We start from the raw sequence: 25,061 nt of genomic DNA on the forward strand, positions 1-25,061 counted from the left end.
CTTACGTTTTTCAAGGCGGCTTTGCCTTGAACGCCGTCAACATTAAGGGCTAATACAACCGTATTTTTTTCAAGTTCTTAGAAATACCACCTGGCATTATGTGGATCTTAATGGCATCAATCTGTAGAAAATAAATAGGGATTTGACTTAAAGGAAAAATGTTAAATGTACGAGTATCCATGCTGGACCAACTGGAATCGCATTAAATTTGCCGGTGGAGCATCGAGGTATAGCCAAGTATAAAGCATTAAATATTGCTTAATTAAAAATAATGCAAGAAAACCTGAAAAGTGTCTGTCGCATTAAAATTTATGAAATATCAATGGTCTCCAATGTGACTTTACAATATATACATGTACACATTTTTGTGGCCTTTATAGTATAAATTTATGGACAACGCCATTTTCCTTCGATGAGCTATACAATATGCTTATATCCGACAAGGGAACAATGTATGAAGTTCAATATGGGAATGCTAGACTTAATTCTTTCTGAAAAAATTGTTTTTGAAGCTTAGGAAGTAATTAAGGCTAAAACAGCTCTTCAAAAAGCTAAAGGTGCTAAATCTTTAGACGCACTAAGAACAAAAGGCAAATGTCGACAACAGCTAACTAAGGGATAATTAAAAAGATTCATGAAACGATAACTACCTTCAACGTGCGCTCGGATAAAACGGTTGTTAAATTAACAGTTCAATTTGAAGATAAAGAATATTAAAGTGGAAGGGTCAAAATTTAAGCGATCGCCGGTAATGGGGCCGTTGGGGCCGTTTGGTAATTTATAAGTCAAAAATACGCGTCGATTGAAACCTCGATCACCCAAATCCGATAACTGGTTCAAAAGATAAATAAATTTAAAAATTGAATGAAAAATGAAATGAAAAGTCAGTTTGTTTGTTTGTCTGTTTGTTTGTTTGTATGTTTAGCGTGAAAACGCAAAGTCAAAAATGTCAAGAAATCTGTAATGGAAGGAAAATAAATAAATAAATATTTGCTGGTGCTGGAACTTAAGCCAGTGCCAGTAATAATTTACTGTATTTTTGGATTTTCAAGCATTTTAAATGTCAACTGGAAAATTTAAAGTAAAAGTCCAATTGATACAAAAATAAGTTGATACAATATTAAAGCATTTTCATAGTAATTTACTGTAGACTTGAATACTCAACTAAATTTATAAAATAATTATTTTATGCTGGGAACATTAAACTAAGTTAAAATATTTAATTGAAAAAAATTTTAATCAGTATTCCCAGCCCTGATTTGTATACATTGGTAAATTTATAAATATTATTGACTTATCGACTCAACACTTAATATAACAATTAATAAACAACATAATGATAGCAGAGGTTATTTCAGTTCGTAATATTGATGGAGGCTGCAACAAAGAGTCTTAAAGCGTATGCCTTATTTTTATACCCATGACTTAAAAGATTTGTAAAAGGAAATATTCCACAAAAAAAACCTCTACACGAGGTAAAAGTCTAGTGACGAAAGCAATTTCTATCCCCAAAACTTCTGATATCCAATTTTGAGACGAACAAAATTCAGTTTAATCTAAAAATTTTAAATAAAAATATAAATTAATAAAAAAAAAAAGCAAAAAAATTAAAATTAATAGAAATCGGATTTAGCGTTTTCCCGCTAAGCTAGCGGTTTTTTCAAAAAGTCGTAGAACAAACATTTCTAGATTTTTGAAAAGGAATAAATCCTCATCATTACATTTAAGCTTCTTTAGCGCTTTGATGCAAACAGACAAACAGACAAACAAACTGACTTTTCATTTCATTTTGAGAAGTCCACTAAAATTTTCAAATTTATTTATCTTTTGAACCAGTTGTCGGATTTGGGCGATTGAGGTATCAATCGACGCGTATTTTTAAGTAGAAATTTTATACAAAAGGCCCCAACAGCCCCATTAGCTGCAATCATTTAAATGTTTCCCCTTCCACTTACACCCCCGTATCTCATGAACCAGGTTGGTTAGAAAAAGTTTTAGTATGCCATTTTGTAAGTTAAGACTAAACCTTTCGATCGATATCGATATATAAATCTGATCGGACAGTCGTAGCAAATTTTCCAACTTAGCTGTATATATTGTTAGTCGCCTTTCGCATCCTTTGTGATGCTTTCGTCACTAACGCGAACTGCCGTCCGCAGTGATTGTTGTCGTTGAAATGTATTGTTACACTGTGATAGTTTTTTTCAAAAACAAAAAAAAAACACATGTCCAAACTCTACGGTGTTCCCCTATTTCGGGTCCTAGGAATTTAACTGCATCATTACTTTTTTGAGTTATAATTATCGCTTCATACAAAATTTTTTATTTAAGTTTTTTAGTGAATTATCCACTTTTAAGAAAATAGTGAATTTTTATTCGGTCTCTAACTGCAAAGGTATTGATTTTTTTGGTAATCTTTCTTCAGCAAAGTTTCTTGGAATGTTTCGATCTACAAGTTTGGCGAACAAGCCGATTGGCGTTTTGGGGCTGTTTGGACTCCATATGTTAAGAAAATCAAATTTTTCCCACCTTTTTTTTAAGATTTTTTGATCGTGTTACTCAGCTTTCGAGTTATAGTATACGATACATATACCAAAATGTAAATCGTGTTATACCATGTACTTTAAGCCAAAAATCTATGATGAAAATATATTCCATCAAGATATGTGCAGGTTACCAAACAAATAATTTTGTACTTAATTTTCAAAATATTCATAATTCAACTAAATTTGGTATTAAATGTGTAATGTGTACCTATAATATTTTTAACAAATGTATTTTATGTATTTAAGTATAAGTATATATTATGTAAGTTATTATTCATAGCTTTCGTTAATTAAATTCCAACATAAGTCAGCAAGCAAAGAGTCCAGCTTTTTACCACTGTACCATTGTTCTAATGGTGCAGACATCTGGTGAAATCTTACTCCATGCTCATCTGACTCTGTTGGAACTTGCTGTCCGAAATGGCCCTTATGGTGATGGAAAAAATTTATTTTAGAGACTTGTTAACTTGTAATTCTTCAAACGAGGTAAGCATATTATCAACATATGTCTCCCAATCTTCAGATCGATGCACGCCCTAACAGCTGCTAATGACTGCCATTACAGAATCCCACGCAATCTTTTCTTTAGGTTTCAGTAGTGATCTAAAGTCATCATTTTTCATCAACTTTCTTAAGTCCGGTCCGTTGAGAATACCTGAAATTAATATTATACTTAATTAAATTTATTTAAATTACCCTCTTTTATTTTCTCCACGCTTAATCGTGGAAATATTTTTGTAAGACATCTCAATTAATAGCTTTAATGAAGTTTTTAACTATTCCCAACTTAATATGTAGTAGCGGCAATACAATTTTTCCAGTCGGTATTAATGGCTCATGTATAATGTTAGCAGTATTTATATCAAATTTTGTTCGAAGCTTCCAATCTCGCTTTTCAAACTGGTTTCCTTTGTAACGCGTATCCCAATGGCAGATACAGCACATATTCTTGACGTATCCTGTCTGCAAGCCAGTTAGCAATGCAACAACTTTTAAATCGGCACATATCTTCCATTGATGTCTCATATATTGAACGCTATTATATTATGGCGATTGGAACAGGATTTCTTGTGTTATCGATATAAAGCAATACCGCTTTCAAACTATTCTTTGAAGAGTCAATGAACAAACGCCTTTGCTCTGGTTTATACTCGCAGTTCATATATTGCATTAAGCCGGGAATATTTTTGTTCCTAATGTCTCTTTCGATATCCATAAAACTTAACATTTTTCGACAATACGTTCACCGATCGAAGGTGATTTGCAAAACAGAGGGCTTGCCGTTGCGATAGCTTTAGCTGCCGTACCATCGTATTTAAACGAGCTTGCGATATCTCAATGTGGCAACAAGGGCTTTCCACTTCAGATGGCTCATAAATCGAGAACAACTCTTCAGAAGCGGTAACAAATGTTGGTGGAATATACTGCCCAGTTGGACTTGAATATTTTGGGAATCGGAATATATTCTGAATGAGGTTCTGGTAGCTGAGCAGATTGAACACCTTTGACAGTGCTGGTTTTTTTCAACTTTGCAACCAACTGATTAGTGTGTTGTTGCATTGTGTGCAAATGTTGTGCGGCACCCAATCCACGTCTCTAATTACGGGAAAATTGAAATATTCCTCGAAAATTGCGGCAGTTACTGGTGATATTTTTCGTCTTCTCCGCGGGCTCGTGAATTTTCCTTACACGTAACAAAATGCAGCTCAACCAATTGGACACTTATTCATTTTAAATTCTCTTAATTGTCAATTTTAACTGTTTATTAGTGATCCCATAGTAATTTAAGTAAAAGTAATGACTCTTCAGTGAATTATTATCAGATTAACGCTTGTTATCAACGGAACTTTTAAACGGTACACTTTACCGGTACTTGGAGTTATTCCAAAATGCATACTAAAATGTATACTTATACTTATACTTATACTTATACTTATACTTATACTTATACTTATACTTATACTCTATACTTTATATTATACTTATACTTATACTTCATACTTATACTTATACTTATAATTTATAACTTATACCTTTATACTTATAATTATACTTATACTTACACTTATACTTATACTCCTATACTTAATTTATACTTATATCTTATACTTATACTTATAATTATACTTATACTTTATACTTCATATACTTATATACTTATACTTATACTTTATACTCATACTCTTATAATTTATACTTATACTTATACTTATACTTATTTCTATAGTTTTATATATACTTATACTTTATACTCTATATACTTATACTTATACTTATATCTTATACTTATACTTATACTTATACTTATACTTATACTTTCATACTTATACTTATAATTTATACTTATATTTATATTCTACTTATACTTATACTCTATACTTATACACTTACACTTATAATTTCATACTTCATAACTTTATACCTTATATCTCATACTTATACTTATAATTTATACTCCTCATACCTTATATACTTCATACTTATACTTTTATATACTTATACTTATACTTACACTTATACTTATACTTATACTCTTATATACTCTACATACTCTTATACTCTTATACTTATACTTATAACTTATAATTTATACTTATACTACTTACTTATACCATTTCATACTATACTTTAATTATACTCTTATACTCTTATATACTTATACTTATACTCTATATACTTCTATACTTATACTTATACTTATATTTATAATTTCTTATAATTCTTATATAACTTATACTTATAATTTATACCATACTCTTATACTTATATCTATACTTATACTTATAATTTATACTTATACTTTATACCATACTTATACTTATACTTATACTCTTATACTCTTATACTTATACTTATACTTATACTTATACTTTATACTTATACTTCTTATACTTATAATTTATGCTAATTTTATACTTTATACTATACTCTATACTTTATACTTATACTATACTTATACTCTATACTTATAATTTATACTTATAATTTTAATTTTATACTTATACATATTTTATACTCTTATACTTATAATTTCATATACTTTATAATTTACAATTACTTATACTTATACTTTATACTCTTATACTTATACTTATACTTATACTCTATACTTATACTCCATACTTTATACTCTATACTCCTCATACTTTATAATTTCATATACTCTTATAATTTTATACTTCATACTTATAATTTATACTCCTATACTTATAATTTCATACTTATACTTATACTTCATACTTCACATACTTCTATATTATACTTACAATTTCATACTTTATACTCTATACTTTATACCTATATAATTTTACTTATACTCATAATTTTCTTACTCTTATAATTTCATATCTTATACTTCATACTTCATACTCCTTATACTTATACTTATATCCTTTCATACTATACCTCTATAATTTTATACTTACTCTATACTTATACTCTATACTCATACCTCTTATAATTTATACTTATATTTATACTTATACTTATAATTATACTTATACTTATACTCTTATATACTTATACTTATACTTATACTTCATACTTATACTTATACTTTATACTTATACCTATACTCTTATACTTTCATACTTATAATTTATAACTTATACTTATACTTATACTTATACTTCTTATACTTTATACTTTATACCTCTTATACTTATACTTATACTTATAATTTATACTTATAATTTCATAACTTATACTTTTATTACTTCATACTTTATACTTTATAATTTCTTATACTTATATTTCCATACTTTCATATACTTATACTCTATACTTATAATTTATACTTATACTTTATACTTATACTCTTATACTTATATCTTATAATTTCATAATTTTATACTTATACTCTTATATTCTTATAATTTCATAATTTCCTACTTATACTTATACCTATTTTATACTTATACTTTATACTTATACTTATATCTATACTCTTCTTCATACTTTAGCATTCTTATATTCTTATACTTATAATTTATCCTATACTTATACTTTATATATTTATACTTTCATATAATTTTATACTTTATATACTTATATATACTTATACTTCCTATACTTATACTTTTTATACTTATACTTATATAATTTATACCTCTTATACTTATACTCTTATACTTATACTTATAATTTATACTTATACTTATACTTATACTTATACTTATACTTATACTTATACTTATACTTATACTTATACTTATACTTATACTTATACTTATACTTATACTTATACTTATACTTATACTTATACTTAAATACATAAAATAGATTTATTAATCGTATACTAAAATTTGAAATTTGAAAAAATTTAATATTCATAACATATGGAGCCCAAACAGCCCCAAAACGCCATTTTTGCGACTCGGTTTGCTCGCCAAACTTGTAGCTTGAAACATTCCAAGAAACTTTGCTGAAGAAAGTCTACCAACAAAATCAATACCTTTGCAGTCAGAGACCGAATAAAAATGCACTTTTTTCTTAAAAGTGGCTAATTCACTAAAAAACTTAAGTACAAAATTTTGTATGAAACGATGATTATAACTAAAAAAAAAGTAATGATGCAGTTAGATTCCTAGGACCCGAAATAGAGGGAAACCGTTGAGTTTTTTCATGTCCTTTTTTTCGACTTGCGCAGTGATATTATTTGTCCCACTTAATCGCAGCAAGATCGGAAAATTAGAACAGCAGTAATGGCTAATTAAAGTTATTAATAACACTAGGCAACAAATTTGAACAAATTTTTAAAATTTAAGCTTCAACATAAAAAAAAAACAAGGGGAATCCACCCCTAGCTCGCTACGCTCGCCTACCCCCGGCTCGCTTCACTCGCGCCGAGTCGACTACAGTTGAGCCCACTCTACAGTTATATGCTCGCTACCCACATCTTCGCGGCAGTTAGATTTAATGACCATTAATTAAATAAAAGAAACTTCAATTCTTATAGAGGCTTAATTTAATTAACACTTTTAAGTTTAAAAATGTTAAAATAAAAGAAAATTTAACATACTAACAACCAAACATACATAAATGTATGCAAATTTAACAGTTATAGATTAACATAATTTAATGAACAATTGAATTAACAGAAGATATGTAACATAACATTCATATAACATAAATTATACTATGTTAATATAACATCGATGTAACATGTATAGCAAAAATTATATTATGTTATTATGACATTAACATAACATGTGTACCTGCTGTTACCCCCACCCCACCAGACTGTGCGTACCACGGCGTGCAAAGCGAAAATAATTTGTTTAATATATTCGTTAGGTATTGCCACCAGAATTTCGTAGTTTTAGCTCTTATAGTCCCTGAGATCCATGAGATATGTCTTCCATATATCATATTTCCACAAATATCTTCTATGTTTATTAACCGATCTCGATCAAATTTTCAGCACACTTCAGGACCCCAACTTCAGGACCTTCAGCTTTTAAATTGCTTGTTGTTCGATTTTATCTCATTTACGTGGGCGGAAGTAGGCGTGGCCAAATTTTAAAATAAAATTGATATAGGTCAACATCCTAGGAGTATTGTCACCAAATTTGGTTGCCCTAACTTTTATAGTTTTGGTACCCACATTTTTTTTGGGTACCGAGGTTAAAATGTTTATCGTCATATTTTGACCCATACCTATAAATTGGGATGTTGCCAAGTGTATTTAAAGCAATACAAGCTTCTAAAACTATGCAATGGGTATTCCTATAGTCGGGGTTTCGACTATAGCCTTTCCGACGAGTTTTCTGCTCTGTTGTGTAAATATTTCAATAGTGTTTTGTATTTATATTAAAATTTTACTAATATGAAGGCTGCAAACATCCAAAATTTTGTTAAAGGTTCGGTTCGCCGGTTCGAACCGTAGGGCAAGACATCGGTTCGGTTCGCAAATTGGCTTGCATACCCCCTGAGCCCAAGGTTTGGGTGTAAACCTCGGTTTACTTTTATACAAAAAAATATTTTTATTTTTATACATTTTGAACAATTTAAATTTTTTTAAAAAAAGAAATCAAATTTTGATACAATAAATTTATTTGAAGATTTAAATATGACTTATTTTAATCCGAAGTCTCAAATAATTGCGTAATATTAGAAAACCATAAGATGTATGTAATTATCTTGTTTCGAGCCGAACCTTTTATTTTGGAAAGCGGTACGGTTAAGGTTCGGGTTAGCAAAGTAAATAGCTTCAAGGGTTCGGTTCATGATCCGGTTCTACGAGGTTCGGTTCAGAACCGGTTTGCAGCCTTGACTAATATCATTTCATATTTTATTTCAGACGCCACAACGGCACTTTACATTAAATACCAATTCCCAACCGATCACTCCTTTGGCAGCTTTATGATATAGTAATCTGTTTTTAAGCAAATATTGTCAAAAAGTGATAGATAACAACAAATTGATATTCTGTGAGATTGGTTAAGATATCTCGAAAAACTTAAGGTCAAAATCACTTTACAAGTCATCAAAATTAACAAGAACATCCCTATCTCTAAAATGTTGTTATATTGCCGTTTCTTCATCGATTTTAATAAGATATATCATTAACGACACCTAATAAATGCAGATATGTAAGATAAAAACATATGTTATTATTTTTTTCTAGTTTTCCTAGAATTTTAAAGTCAGAAAAAAAATTTTTTTTTTAATTCAAAAATTAAAAGCTCTAATACTAATAGTTTAATAAGCTATTTAAGCGACCACTCACATTTGCCATTTGAATGAGCCAAAATGATCACGCGGATTTTGTACTGAAATGAAATCCACATTTGGGCCGAATGATGAAAATGGCGTCGAATGACAAATGTGTTTGCTCCAGGGGTGCTCAGTGCCTATACACACGACGCTCATTTCTTTTTGTTGTGCACATATCATATGGAAGTGTGTGGCTTACACATTAGTAGGCTCCTAGTGCACATTGACAAATTACACCAAACAATTTTTGACTTTTCGCTATCCGTCCCTTTCAATCCTTTTAAAACAAAAACAATTTTACACATTCGTTCTCTTTCTTTTCATTTTCTGACATGTCGCCGAGCTCAGCAACAACAATTTCATAGACATTGTTGTTGCATGAGTGACTCGTCGCTTATCCGAATGTAATTTGTTGTTACCTTATTGTTTCGTATATCGAATCGTCTTACGCATCTATTCTATTCTCATTTTTTCATTTGTTATTTAATTTTTTCACTTGAAGAAACATGTTCCTATTTTTTTTCCAGTGTACACATTGAAACAAAAAAAATTTAAGTTACATGTGTGCTTGCGATTTATTTTATTTGTATTGGGCGCGAGCATCCATAAGGTAGCTTTGAGCACCCCTGGTTTGCACCATAGCAAAAAAATGATATTTGTCGTATAGGGCCCATACCTATAAAAAAAAAATTGGGTTATGTTCATGTAATAGCCAAAAAGTTCAAATTTGTTGCCTAGTGTAATATCCTCAATGATTTTCTTTTTGTTTGACTCAAATCGTTTTTCCTCTATTTGACTTTCAATCGATTTAAAAGCACAATATAGTATTTTCACTTTGACCTTCTTTTCATTCAATTCAATAGAAAAATTCCACTGTTTCCATTGTTCTTAGCATAGCTATGTTAGGTGTATGCATAGGTGTTTGGTGTGCAATGATGTATCAAACTTTCATCTACAGTTCCAGACAAAATTCCTTCATACTGCCGTTTATTATCGTTAAACATTCCTTCAAAAGAAGCACACAATTGCGTTTGTTTTTATTTATTTATGCACGACTAAAAGCAGTCGGCAAAGAAAATATTACCGAGTATAAAAATTAAGTTAAAGATTACAAATACAAATAAAATTAAATATATAATTTATGAACTGTAAAGAACAAAAATTAAAGTCAGATCTGGGGTAAGCAAAAATTATAAATGATCCAACATTTCTTGCAAGCATTGGGGAAAACCCAGAAAACCCTAATCAGATCAATAAAGATTAGTGTTGTTAATAGTAATAGATTGAATGTTAGACTATTAATAAGTAACATAACAAGCTATTAGAATTAGTAAGGTCAGGGATTTAACGATAGGTATTGGAAAAGTGCGGATTTTAGGGAAGGGAGAGAGAGTTCTGAGGAGAAAACGTGAAGAGGCTATTATAGTTGGTGCATAAAACACGAAACGAACTGTGTGAAGCACAATCAGTTGTGCATGTAGATACAAATTAAGGCTTGTAATTTCTAGTAGACCTGCGGGGGCCCGAAAAGGTGAGGCGGGCCGGAAGAGAACTAAAACCGATCTCGCCAATAATCAATTTGTGAAGAAAACAACACCAAGAGTTTTCCTACGACTAATTAAAGACGGAAGATTGAGAAGGCGAAGCGTGTCGGAGTATGGTGGTAAACGAAGGTTGGGATCCCAGTTAAAACCACGTAAGGCGAAAAGCAAGAATTGCTTTTGAACTGATTCAATTTGATTCTGGTTTATTTGATACTGCGAGCTCCAAATGCATGAACAGTATTCCAGGATGGGACGAACTAAAGAGAAATAAAGTAGTGTAGTAGTTAAAATATCATTGAATTCTTTCGACCAACGCTTAATAAAATTAAGTACTCCTTTGGCGTCATTAACTCTAGTGGAGATGTGCAAATTGAAGCATAATTTGCAATCAAATAAAACTCCAAGATCCTTTACCGATTTTATACGTTGCGAAGGGGTATTGTCAATCGTATAAGAACCTAAATAGGGCCTAGTACGACTAAATGTCATGAACATACACTTTGAACAATTGAGTTACAACTTATTGACCGATCACCAAACCTACCTACCTACCTTTTAAGTAGGTGGAAACCCAACGTACAAAGGCGGGAGGGAAACCAATGCAATTAAGTTTGTAAAGTAAGAGGTCATGGTTCACAGAGTCAAAGGCTTTACTGAAGTCAGTGTATATGACATCAGTTTGCTTTTTCTCTGAAAGTGCATCATTTACCAGGGAGGTAAATTCAAGCAAGTTGATCGTAGTGGACCGACCCTTAATAAAGCCGTGTTGTGCAGGGAAAATGATCGATTTTCAGAGATGCTGCAAAAAAGAAACAAGGATTTTTTCAAATAATTTAGGAATTGCTGATAGCTTTGCAATGCCTCTGTAGTTCGAAGTATCAGACTTACAACCTTTTTTGTGGAGGGGAATGATATAAAATTCTTTCCAAAGATATGGAAAGATTGAAGATTCAAGGGATAGATTAAAAAGCTTATGCAACGGAGCAGCTAAAGAAAAACAGCAATCCTTAAGGAGACAACTAGGAATGTTGTCTGGCGCAGGAATAAAAAAAAGATTTTAAAGAGCTAATAGAAGAGATTATAGCGTTATAAGAATTATAGGGATCAAACATAGTGTTTGATTAAAAAATAGAATAAGAATAAGGATAAGATGAGTTGGAAGTGGAGATTGGAGAGTAGGTGGATTGAAAAAAGTTAGCAAATAGTTCAGCGGCTGCAGAGTCGTTGCTGGCAACTTTTATATATCTGAATAAGGAGGTAAAATACAATAGTTTTCATTCGTGCACGCGTTGTCCGTAATTTCACGCACCCTTACTCGTGCAATTTCATGTTTATTTTCAACCATTTCTAAAGTGGACACCTCTTTCGAACGTCCAGGCCGGTCCATCAATATTTAGCACAGTGCCTAAGAGGTACAGTGGCTTTCCGATTGTGACAATGCTTGAAGACATACGAGTACCAATCGATACAACGAGCATTTCAGTATGCTTTGGAGTTGGTCCTCCATATTCCAATAATAAAATAAGACATGAAACAGCAAATTGGAATTTTTCATTATTATCTTTATTATATATAACTTGCTTTGCTGTTTGTTATTTAATTATTTTAATTAATTGTTGTATAATTTACAAAGTACGCACAGTGAACCAAAAAAAAAAAAACAAGAAAAAAAGAATTAAAATTGTAGAGAACCTGCAATGACTTCTGCTTTTTTTTTGACATTTCATCTATTCAGATACTCTTTGAGTATCTTTGCGTTGACTGCCTTACTAAATGTAGCGTTCGGCAAATACAAAAACATAGAAATTTTTTAAACAACATGGTTTGTCATTAATTAAATTTGATATAAAAATCTAAAACATTTGTTTTTTACACATTTTTGCAGTTTCAATTACATTTCATATATTTAATATACATTCGTATGCATAACTATGCGTGTACATATGTCTCTCGCTAAAGTGTTTTTAATGTTCGCTTTGTTTCAATTCAACATTTTTTTGTTAGCAAAAAACACTTACAATAAATACTCTAAATTATTTTTTTTTTCGTCTATTAATTTTCGTATTGTTTTGCCTTGTTTTTGTGTTGCACACGTACACGGTAGAGCTGAATACCTGTTGTCCCTGTACGTTGTACGAGTATGGGTCCTATCCTTGTGCGTGTGAACACTCCAATAATTACATGTAGCTAGCGTTATTACAATCATTAAATCTATTCAATTTGTTGCATTTTATTCGGTTATCATTGCAAACTAAAATACAGATCGTTACAATAGACTTCAATTGAATTTTGCTAAACATTTGGTGAGTTATTGAATACGGGACTGGGACCAGCAATGTTAGCCTTAAAATGGGGACGCATTTTGATTTATTGGGTGTGGAAGAGTCGCTCGCAATGGTAGTATTGGTGTTATTAACAAGTGGCAGAGCACAAAATAAACACTAAGTTGACTTAAAAACATAACAACAAAGTCTAAAATATAAGTACGGGTGTCACGCGTGTGTTACAGTTCTATTATACCTTGTGACGACAACAACTAAATGCTTGGCTGAAACAGTTGGGCCTTAACATAATACGTGATGTATACACGTTACATAAAGACATAATTATACACTTATATACAAAATACATTGAAGTGTGGACGATATTTAAAGACACAGAATCAAGAATTAAAGAAAAATCTCCTTTCAATTTGATTTGCTTGCCTTTTTATGGCTGATTACGCCATTTGGCAAATTTTATTGTTATGTATGTATGTATGTATGTATGTACATATGTATGTATGTATGCAATTATTCCCTATATACGTACATATATGTCATGTGCATGATGCATGCATGTGCATATATGACAAATTACATATATACATAACAAACTTATGCACTGCAATTAGTATATACTACTTAGAAGTCAAATGTGTACAATTTGTAATCTCTTCGATACGGTTGTCAAAAAATTTCGGCGCTTTTGATTAGGTGTAGTAGCACGTTTGTAGTTATATGTAGGTAGCTTATTATACTCGATCTTGAATCCGACCAGAATTGTTCTATCTTGGAGTTGATTGCAATGCCTACGTATATAAATATAAATATTAAAGTACTATATACGAGTAGTATATATTGTTTTACTTTCGTGTACAATTGGATAAGCTACATGTGTATACGCATGCATTTGCTCAATTGTGGGCGTGTCGTGAATCTAACTTAGTTCATTAATTTAAAATATTAAAAGCACATCGAGTTTTTCTGTCTAATGCGTAAAAAACCGAATAAAAGCATTAACAAAATAATCGCTAACAAGTAGCTCTCTATTTATTGTTAATACAGTGCTGCCAACTGCTTTCGACTTCCTGCAATTTCGATTCACTTCAAACTTTTCAAAAACACCATCGAAATCTTGTGTTACCAATATCTAAGTTATTATATACTGTGTATAATAACTATAGTTTAATTTAAATTTTAAAATATTGAAATTAATTATCAAAACTGAATAAAAAAAAAATAAAAATATTAATGAAATAAAAACAATGTTAAAAGCGAACAGCGCCCAAGATAAGCAAACTTGCATGCGGTAGAAAACTTAATCATGGATATTATATACAAAACTTGGGGGAACACTTGACTGCTTCAGAAGAAAGTGGAGAACTTTCGCTTGTTTGGAATCTTGCTGATGTTGAGGTGACTCTGGTTGATCCCATTGCTGGGCATTGTAGTGGATAGAATGGGCACGGGCACGGACACAGGCATAGACACGGAAACGGCCGGCGGTTTCACACCATCACTTATTATAGGGCGTTGCAAATAGATTTGCTGTTGATGATGTTGATTTGCGTATAAGGCGGCGGACGTCGCCGGTGCCGCGGCGACTGCTGAAGCGGGTGGCATTACGACAACAGGCACAACCACGGGTTATACGGAGATCTCGTAGTTCATATCGTAAATGCTGGCGCGATCGGATGTGCCTGTGGCATTGGTTGCAGCCACGGCTGCCGCTTTGCGTCCAGCTGCTACAGCCGCATTCTGTTGTGCCAGGCTCGATGGCACACCGCTGTTCAGGCCTCCATTATTGAGTACCATCGTCGCGGCTTGCTGCGCTTGCTGCTGCTGCTGCTCGAGCGTCTGCATCTCCATAGAGTCGGTCATCTCAAGGGCGCGCACAAAGCTCATTGGTCGGGTGGGAGTCTGTTTGCGCTTGATCTGAGGTGACGGCTGCTGTTGCATTCCACCAGCCGCATTGCTCACACTTACACCCCCTAGCGGGTTAGGCGGAAATACAGGTATTCCGCCGCGTAGCTGTGGCTGATAACCCCCAACACCACCACCACTGCCAGCGCCAGCACTGGCATTGCTGGTAGCTGGAATATTGGCAATGCTGCCACAGCTTCCGGATGCTGCAGTTGCCCCAGTGCCACCGCCGCCGCCGTACCGAAGTACATATGTTTGAGCGGCGGAAGTCTGTGGCATGGTTGTGGGGCTTGTGGGATTCGACCGATGATATGAGGCGGCTGCCGCTACGGCGGCCTGTTGTTGTTGTTGCTGCTGCTGCTGCTGCTGTTGTTGTTGTTGTTGTTGTTGATTGACATAGTCGTGCAGGCGTGAGTGAGTCATAATAAGTGGATGGGCGGCTCCGCCGGCTGTTATATACTGAGCGTTCTGCATGACACCGCCTATATTACCGCTGCTTGACAGTGTGCCCGCACTACTGCCAATACTAACGGAAGTCTGGACACCAGCAGTAAAGCCGGGTGAGGTGTCCTTCCACATGTAGACGCCACGCTGCGGACTGCCAGCCAGCTCTCGTATGTTGTCAACAGTGTTGTTAGAGCGCGCGTAAGAGAGTTCTCCGCCACCGGTACCCTGTCTGACGAGCTCTCCCTCAGAGAGAAACCGACGCTGCGGGCTGCCACCATAAGCGGTCTGCGCCAACGATTGTTGCTGCTGTTGCAGTGCTACAAACATAATGATGTCGATTAACTATAAAAAATTCACAACTGAGTGTTCTCTAAATGCACTCACCTTGTTGCTGGTGCTGCAGCATAACACGCTGCTGCTGTTGCAGCAAGAGCTGCTGTTGCTGTTGAATGGTCGGAGCCTGGGGATGTTGTGGCGGTAGTCCGCTTGTATACTCATAGTAGGCAGCTGCAGCAGCCGCTTGCTGTTGCTGTTGTTGTTGCGCTGCCTGCGCATTGAGGCCTATAAAGTCGGGGCGTCTCGGTTGCGTTGGGGTTCCCGGATTGGATCTGTGAAGGAGGAGCAAGAGTTGCAAGTATGTAAGGCAAATGCTTTCACAGACCAAGTTAGTTAGAGAACAAGTATGTTAAAGAACATTAAGGCTGCGGTCAATAACAGCGGGCCACATTAATGTTAGGACTCATCAGCACATTAAGAGAATGAAAGTTAGTGTGTCCATGAGATCAATGTATAAATGTTAAAAAAAAAGATGCATTAGGACAGCGATGTTTTTATTACACAATGCCTTGATGATACTTGATGTTTCTTTGCTGTTGATGTTTACCGAATATATAAAACATATTAGTTTTCCCTAGTATAGAGAGGGATGCATTTACCGTATTTTTTAATACCTTATTCAATACTATCAGCTACAACTTTTTAACTTGTTATTTAATGTAAAAAAATTCTGTTTTCAGTTATGTTAATTTTTATTTATATTCATGACATTGAAACTGTTTTTTTTACCAGCAGCTTAAATAATCGGGCAAACAACAATGTAATGTAATTATCATCCAACATCGAATTTTATTTAGAATTCAATGATGTACATCGAAAACGGTGCCTCGATCTAAATATTTACCCCGAGATACAGTTTAATTGTTTGCAAAATGAAAAATTGGTTGTATGGGCACTTTTTTTGTAAAAATTTTTTTGCAGATCTGTATTTTAATGTGTTACTTATAGAGAAAACCAAAAAAATGAACAAAAATAAGTCCAATAACAAAACTAACACAAGAAATACAAAAAATGGCATATTTCATGCTTTCAATTAAGTGTTTGCAGGGATTTTTCTTAGGATCGTTGTCCTGAGATAATTTTCTTTGAGGTTATTTCGGATTTTGGTGACCAGAGGGGACAAAATGTGGTGCACTTTTCGTCAATTCGCTTGTAAGGATGTCCAAATAAAACTTCTTGATCATGATATGGTTGAAAATGTGCAGCACTCCAACCTAATTTGATGATAAAAAGCCGCAAAAAAAGTGCCTATACAACAAAATTTGTAAGTTAAAGTTAAATTTGTGTGCCTTTTTAATTTTGCAAACAATTCATTGACAAACTGTATATGTTTGTTTGTACATCAGTAAAGTAGCTATAAGTGAAAATATTATTTTCGATACTGTTCGTATTTAAAAAACCGTTTATTTATTTTAAGTATGCAGTTTTTTTCGTTTACGTTTTGTGTTCTTTCGCAATGCGCAAGAGCTGCACACATCGCACATTGCACACACACAGATTCGACTGTAACATCGCAAACATAATTATTTATCTGCTTAAATTGAGTGACATTTTTAAGCAATAGTATTTAAAAGCCCTAAAATGTCATCTTGGGCAATTCTTCTTACGATTTTCATAATCGCTTTGTGAATTTTTTTTACTCCATACAAATTAACCCACTCTAATATACATATTTGCAAAATGAGTCCAAATGTGCATGATGCAGTATTTTTCAAGGCTGCAAACCGGATCTGAACCGAACCTCGCTGATCCGGTTCGGTTCGGGGTTTTAAGCAATTCGAGCCGGATCATGAACCGAACATTTGATGTTATATACTCCGTGAACTCGAACCTGAACCGAACTCTTTTTTTTTAAATTAAAGGTTCGGTTCGAAAAAAAAAATAATTACATTCTTTTTATTAGTGATGTAAAAATACATCGAAATATCGACAACTCGATTTTCGCGATATCGACGATTTATCGAGTTGATTAAATCGATTTCCTTAAAACATCGCATATTTGTCGGTAGAACACAGATGAACAATTTTTAGAGCAAATGTACTTATTGTAGAGATAGAATTTACAATGTTTACAATTTAAAAACCATTCTCTCCAGTATAAGAAAAATTTTAAAATGATTTTGAAGCATTAGCACTGTTGCCTAATTTTAGGGTTGAGAAGTTTAGTTTACAGAGCTGTCAACGTTGATACAATGTTTGATTTCAAAACTAATATGTTTTGTTTCCATTTAAATAAACCCAATTTTGTCCAAATTAGCCTTTTAAAAAGTGTAGAATTGTTTTATTTTGTATTACGCTATAGTGAAAGCACTCAAATTGTTGTTCAAAATATGTACCGAAAAATGTACTCGTTTCTGCACATACAAGGGCAGCCTTACTATTACTTTCACTTTAATTTTATCCTAAGCATGCCAAATTCATCCATTTGTCTCTACCGAATTTAATCTCACTAGCTAAAAGTTAAGTGAATTCAATCCGTAAAATCTGGCCGAAAGGGAAAACCCGAACAGTTAAAGGAAATTCATTTCCGCAAAATCTAGCCGAAAGTGAAAACAGGAACATGCCTGTATATATTTTTTTTTAATTACTTCGGTATAAAAATCACGCAAAATTATATGCAATAAAATTTTTGTTGCCACATATTTGAACCAAGGTTTGAGCCCAACCGTATTGCGACCCGAACTCTACCTCTATGGTTTGAACCATCAAATCGAACCTATACCAAAATTTTGGTGGTTTGCAGCCTTGGTATTTTAAAATAACGAAAATTAAAAAAAATGCTTTTTATTACGGCATGCAGTTGCCACGTTTTTGAGAAAAAGTATCATGTCATTTAGCAGATACTAATTACTGATTGATCACAAGTAAAGGAGCGATTACCGATTGATTTACCCACTGAATGCCTCCAATGTATGAGAGTGAGATTAAAGTTGGTCAAATTGCGGTCAAAACAAATCGCCATCGTAATACAATCACAAGTTTTTTGTAAAATCCCAAAGCATATGCTGTTTGTAAGCGTTATGGTCCCGTGTCTTCAATAAATTACCGCGTAAAGAGGCATGAGTTGCTCAAAAATTAAAGCTGAACTTGAACTATCAGTCACTCGACAAAGGGTTCAAAAAGTTTTTCGAGATGACTTGCACTTAAAACAACGCTTAAACCAAGGCATAAAAATGCTCGGATGGATTTCTTTGATAAATACAAATTTTGGGAACAGGAATGTGATTCTGTCAATTTTAGCGATGAAAATAAAATTCAACTTGGATGGCCCTTTCTTTTTCTATGGTAAGATTTTTATTTTTAGATTTCTACAAATTTGGCTATATTTTCGTACATTTTTTTAAAGGTGCGCCCACATTTGTCATCAATCCTTGAGAATGCTAAAACTGATTTTTAAAAGTTTTACTTTTTCTGAAAGATAATGAATATATCTCTAATTCATTTATACAAAGTCTAAGATTTAAATCAGTAGTTTAAGAGACATACATTTTCGAATTAAAAAAATTATGATTTTCTGCTCAGCTTACTTTTATATTTTTTTGTTTAAAATTCTAGGAAAATTCGAAAAAAAAAAATTATTACATTTTATTCTCTATTTTATTTACATAGCTGAAAGGCCCACCGATAGGCCCACTGATTGATTCAAAGTTTTCGGTCAAAGTTGAAAAATATTTTCAGTGCATATTTTACATGTAAAATTTAAACAATAAATCTTTTTTTTTTGTCCGAAATACTAATTTTAATTTTTTTCAACCTTTGAACAGCATTGTTTAATATATAAAAAAGTTTTATTACGCTTGTTACAAAAAAAAATTTTTTTTTAAATATTTGAAAATCTGGTATGATGCCTGTCATACCGAAAACGTATGTAATTGTACTGCGCTCTTTCTCTTCTATCACCATTTTTTTGCGAGGTTGTACCAGTTTTGTCCTATAACTTCCCCAGACGCAGCTGGACGCATGAAAGACCGGGGTTATTTCGTTAGAGAATTGATTAACAAAGACTCCTGTGGTAGTGGGATCGAGTCCAAATGAGTCCAATTTTTGTTCTCAAAATCAAAAAATAGACTAATTTTAGTGCTTTTTTTAAACATCGCTGGGATAAAAAGTCAACAAGTGAAGAAACATTCTACGGCATTAATTTAGAAATGAATGTACTTTTCATATGAAAACAAAAGCATAAAGATCGGTCATATAACTTGTCATCAAATCAGTTTTAAAGTTTTCATTTTTTATAAAATTTTCACATTTTTGCGCGCACTAAAAAATGGGTCAACTTTGAGAGGCTGTCACGCCAACAATTTTTACCTGATTTCAAAAATCTTTTGGATTTGTAATCTTTAAAGTTTTCTCTATCGAATGCCATTATTACTTTTTACGAACGCTTTCGTCAAAAAAATGATTTTTGCTACGATTTTCGGCCGCCTGCCCCAGTGTGCGCCGTAACGAAAAAAAAACCGGTATAGAGACCTTAAGTAGGCCTTTACCATACAAAATATGGACAGTTAGGTTCAAATATAAAGGCTTTTAGGCGAGCCCGTATCATTAACGGCGTCATTAACGACGATTTTTTTTGACAAAAGTTGACGGCTAAAAATTAAATAAAAATCGATTTACCACCTCAAAAATGGGCCAGTTAATATTTGAAATATTCCTTGTAAGCCGTCAATTCCTCATTAATTCAATTATGCATTCAACTAGTCGTCAGACATACATGATCGATCCGTTATATACATTTCAATACAAACTTTATGTACAATTTATAATAAATTTAGTAATGAGCAATTTACAATTTGACAATTAGACTTCAAAATACCGCCCTTTTCATCAGTGTAAACTACTTTCGCCGTAAGCTTAGGCTTTTTGCTTACCGGCCTCAGTGTAAAGTGACTATAAGATATCTCAAAAAATAAAAAAATTTGTCATACTAAAACTTGATTTTAGACCGATCTGACCGATAGTGACAGATTTTAAAAAAATTGGTGAAGTATAAAGGACAATATAGAATACACAGTTTGTGAGTTTGGTTGAAATATCTTAGAAAATAAAAGAGATTTTAATAGTAAAGTCGGATTTTCGACTGACCGTTCCACTGGCATATTGAAAAGTGAACCGATTTGAACTAAATTCTGTAGGGATATATAACAAATATTGTGTGAGATTGTTAAGATATCTCAAAAATCACAACAAATTTTCATACTAAAGGTCATCCCGCTCCACAAGGAAATCATCAAAATCGACAAAAAAAAAAAAAAACATCCCTAGATATAAAATAATATTATATCGCCGTCTCTCTATAAATTTAAGTGAATCATATCTTAAACGACGCGTAATTAAAGCAGCTTTGCAAATCATATAGAAAAAAAATGTAATAAATGTGGTTCGATTGGGAATTGGTTTTAGTAATTTAAACATAAATTTTTAAATTTGTAGACAAGTTTTTGGGGCGTGTGGAGAATTTTCAGCGTTTGGGTAATTTTCAAAAAATTTCTGAACGAGAGAAAATATGCGTTTTAAGTGCAACTTTTGATCAGTATATAGGCATCAAACTCACTATTTTCTTTAAGCTGACTTATATATAAACTAAGTCGAAAAAAAAAAATTATTTAAAATTAATTTAAAATTTAATTTTAAAATTAAAATATAATTTTGGGGACTTTTTCAACTATAGGTTGATTTTTTAAAGCCGAGTCCAGTCGAGTCCACCAAATTTGACTTTAGTTTTTGATTCTGTGAATATTCAAAGAGAGATTTAAAAAAAAACCATTGCTAATTTTGTGCCCGATTGGAGATTTTGACTTTTAGTAAACACCCCACTGAATTTTTCCATGTTACGCCATAGAGATAGCCTATGCTCTGGAGCAAATTATTTAAGACGTTCAAAGGCTTTACTTTGAAAGGTTTTGCTCAAGTTGATGTGAAAAAGCTCTAGCTATTGAACTGGTTGAAATATCAGTCTGAAACTTGAAATATATATTTAGAACAATTCAGAAAAAAATTCAAACCATAAAATAAAAGTGGGCGTGTCATGAGAAAGGCGCAAATTAACGGTAAAAGGGACTAATTGACCTAAGAAACAGCAAAAAAAAATTTAACAACTTTATAATTTTCTAAAAATAAAAATAAAAATCAAAGTTTTATTTTTTTAATATTTCTTACCGCATATTAAATGTTACAAAACATGAAATTTTGCGATTGAATGTTAATTTCCGCGCTTTCCCATGCCACGCCTTCTTTTTTTTTGGTCCAAATTTTCTTTGAAGTGTTAAGAATATATATTTTAAATTTTAGACCGATATCTGACCGGGTTCAAAAGATACAGAATTTTGACACCTAATTTCCTGAAATACGCCATAGTGCATTGTTGCAAAATGTGGCATTCTCAATATCAGATCAACTGGAATTAGCCGAAAATCCAACAGGAGGTCCTATTTCATATTAAAATAAAAAAAAATATTTTTTCAAAATATTGAGACTGAAAAAATTATCTTTTTTGATTTAAAAAAAAAAAAATATTTTTTTTTAAAATTTTTTTTATGAAATTTCTTAGTATTGGTTGCTTGGTTTAAGAAATATAAAAACTTTTGGATTGCTTTTAGAGATTTGTATGAAACACGTGAATATTCTAGTACTAGTATTATTAGTAGTCGTGAATTTTTTGCAAAACTATATAAATTAAGATTTTTTCGGAGAGTAGTTTTATGTGTACTCTCACCAAACATTATCTTAAAAGAGCATTCAGACATGTTCTTCAAATTTTCTGTAAAAAGGCATAGAAAAAGCAATATTCTATGCTCCAAATTGAATAAAATGAAATTGATTATCAAATAAAATAAAAATGCCTACACTGAAAAACAAGACCAACTTCTAAAATCAAGAACATTCATCTTAAATATTTTGTTCTTAAAATAAGATTAATTTTAAGACCAAATTACTAAAACTAAAATTTAAAATCTAAACAAAATCTTAAAATCTTAATAAAAGAATAAAAATCTTAAATTTTTAGGAAAGTATAAATAGGTACCATTTCGTATCAAACAAATGGTGGCCCCGTGGCGCTAAGGTTACAGAAGCCTCTTCAGTTGTGAAGAGCAGAAAAAAATGTAAATAAATTAAAATTTAAAACTAAGAAAAATTATAAATATAAAAAAATAATTTTTATTTATTTCATTTTTTTGATTTTAATTTTAAAAACATTTATTCTTAAAATAAGAACTTGGGCTTATTTAAAATGTTCTTAAAATCAAGACAACGTGGCAACCGTGGCGAAATTATTTAGATAAAAATGTATATGGATTTAACATTTTGCGCACAGCTTTTTTTTTGATGTCAGTACCCAGTTTCAGGAGGAAACTATCGTATGTCCCATATATTTAATACAAAATCATGAATTTAAATTATATGGGATCATTTTTACTAACATATTCTAAATCTATTCTTTTATTATTGGGCAAAGAATGCATTGAATTAAATTATACAGATATTAAAAATAGGAAATTATATGCCAATTAAGCCTTTCCAAACAAATTGAAAGAAATTTTAAGCATGCTACGTACTGGTACTTTTGAACTAATTGCTTTGTCGATCGAATTTTATTACAAATTCACAGGCGATCGCAACCATAAAAAAAGACTCTTTATTTTAGTAGTCATACTACTAAAACATATAAACGCTTAACAAATTTGAGTTTTAAAAATAATATGCGTATAAAACATCATGTGAAATACCAAAATCTTAAGCATTCAAGCAATATCAAAGCTAACATGGCCGAACACGGTCAAGTGCAGTTAAATATTTTCATATAAAAAAATATACTTGAATAAAATATTTGAAATAACTGCTAATTTCAAGCGCTAAATAAATATTCTTTACTAGCTTAATTTTTAGTTTGTTTTCAGTTATAGAAACTAAGTGCACAAAAGTATCGAATGTTCACAAAATCCTTTATCATATTAAAAGTGTACTTTTATTCAACAATTAGGTTTGTAAATAATTGAACAAATTCATAATAGATGCGCAGTTAAAATTTGAAAGCAGGATTTTCACTTTAGACCGAGAAATCTAAAAAACCGTGTCGTGGAAAGTTAGTTTTTGCAATATACGATCTCGAAAAGGGGTCGATATTTGTTAACCAAACCTAAATATTCTGGAACACATACACTGATAAAAAAATGTTCTAAAATCAAGATTTTGGTGTCAGAACTAAGATTTTTGGTCTAAAAAATGCGTCGAGAACATCAAATTCTTGAATTAAGAGAACACATCTTGATTTTAAGAACATTTTAAATAAGACCAAGTTCTTATTTTAAGAATAAATGTTCTTAAAATTAAAAAATAAAATAAATGAAAATTATTTTTTATATTTATTTTTTTTTTTTATATTTTTGAATTTTAATTTATTTATATTTTATACTGTTTTAGTAATTTTATAAATGTTATTTTAATTTGTTACGAGGGGGATTCGAACCGCCGCCTACTGCTTCACAACGGTGCCATCATTTGTTTGATACGAAATAGTACCTATTTATACTTTCCTAAGAATTTAAGATTTTTATTCTTATATTAAGATTTGAAGATTTTTTAGTTTAATAATCTTAGTTTTAGTAATATGGTCTTAAAATAATCTTATTTTAAGAACAAAATATTTAAGATAAATGTTCTTGATTTTAGAAGTTGGTCTTTTTTTTCAGTGTAGTTCCCCAAACGACGGAAAGCAACTTTATTTAATTTATCCCTGTATTTAATTTTTGACTGATTATTTTTATGACAGATGTAAGAGATAGTAGTCCGATTTTATCCGAAATTGTCCAGCATGTATGTATGTATAATTGAGATATCACCACAGAATTTTAAAAAACCTTTTCGCTCCCAGAAAGCTAACCATAATCATATAGCGCCCTATTTGCATAAATAACGAAAGCGCCAAAAGCATAATGTTATAATTGACAGGTCAATATCTTCGCGCAGATGCGGTTGGTAAATATGAACAAATTTGCATCAAAAACCAAATTTCGGAAAAATTACGCTTACGTTATTTATGCAAATCTACCTATTAATCACGTTTTTATACTAACAAATAGTCAAATATGTAGTTTAAATTCCGGGGTAATTAGATGAAAATTGTATATATATTGTCAAACCTATTTATGCACATAGCTCTTTAATTTAACCATTGTTCATAATTGGGATTTACGTATTGGTTGTTGGTATTAATAAATTCATGGAAAAACTGTTAATATTTAATTTTTTAAGTGGTGCCATATGTAAGAGGATAACGAAGCTGGGAT

At 31.9% G+C, this 25,061-nt stretch overlaps 1 protein-coding gene across 1 annotated transcript in view; it reads right to left on the bottom strand.

Moving 5' to 3' along the window:
* Positions 1–12,530: 12,530 nt before the first annotated feature.
* LOC117780802 (palmitoyltransferase app) overlaps positions 12,531–25,061 on the bottom strand; it is a 40,920-nt gene continuing 28,389 nt past the window's right edge. The window contains exons 9-10 of the mRNA XM_034617467.1: positions 15,823–16,046; positions 12,531–15,755 (exon numbers count right to left, since the gene is read on the bottom strand). Of these exons, the coding sequence (XP_034473358.1) occupies positions 14,716–15,755; positions 15,823–16,046 (1,264 nt within the window). The 3' untranslated portion in view covers positions 12,531–14,715. The remainder of the gene's footprint in view (positions 15,756–15,822; positions 16,047–25,061) is intronic.

Source organism: Drosophila innubila, chromosome X (assembly GCF_004354385.1).
Source record: "Drosophila innubila isolate TH190305 chromosome X, UK_Dinn_1.0, whole genome shotgun sequence".
NCBI classification, from domain to species: Eukaryota; Metazoa; Arthropoda; class Insecta; order Diptera; family Drosophilidae; genus Drosophila; species Drosophila innubila.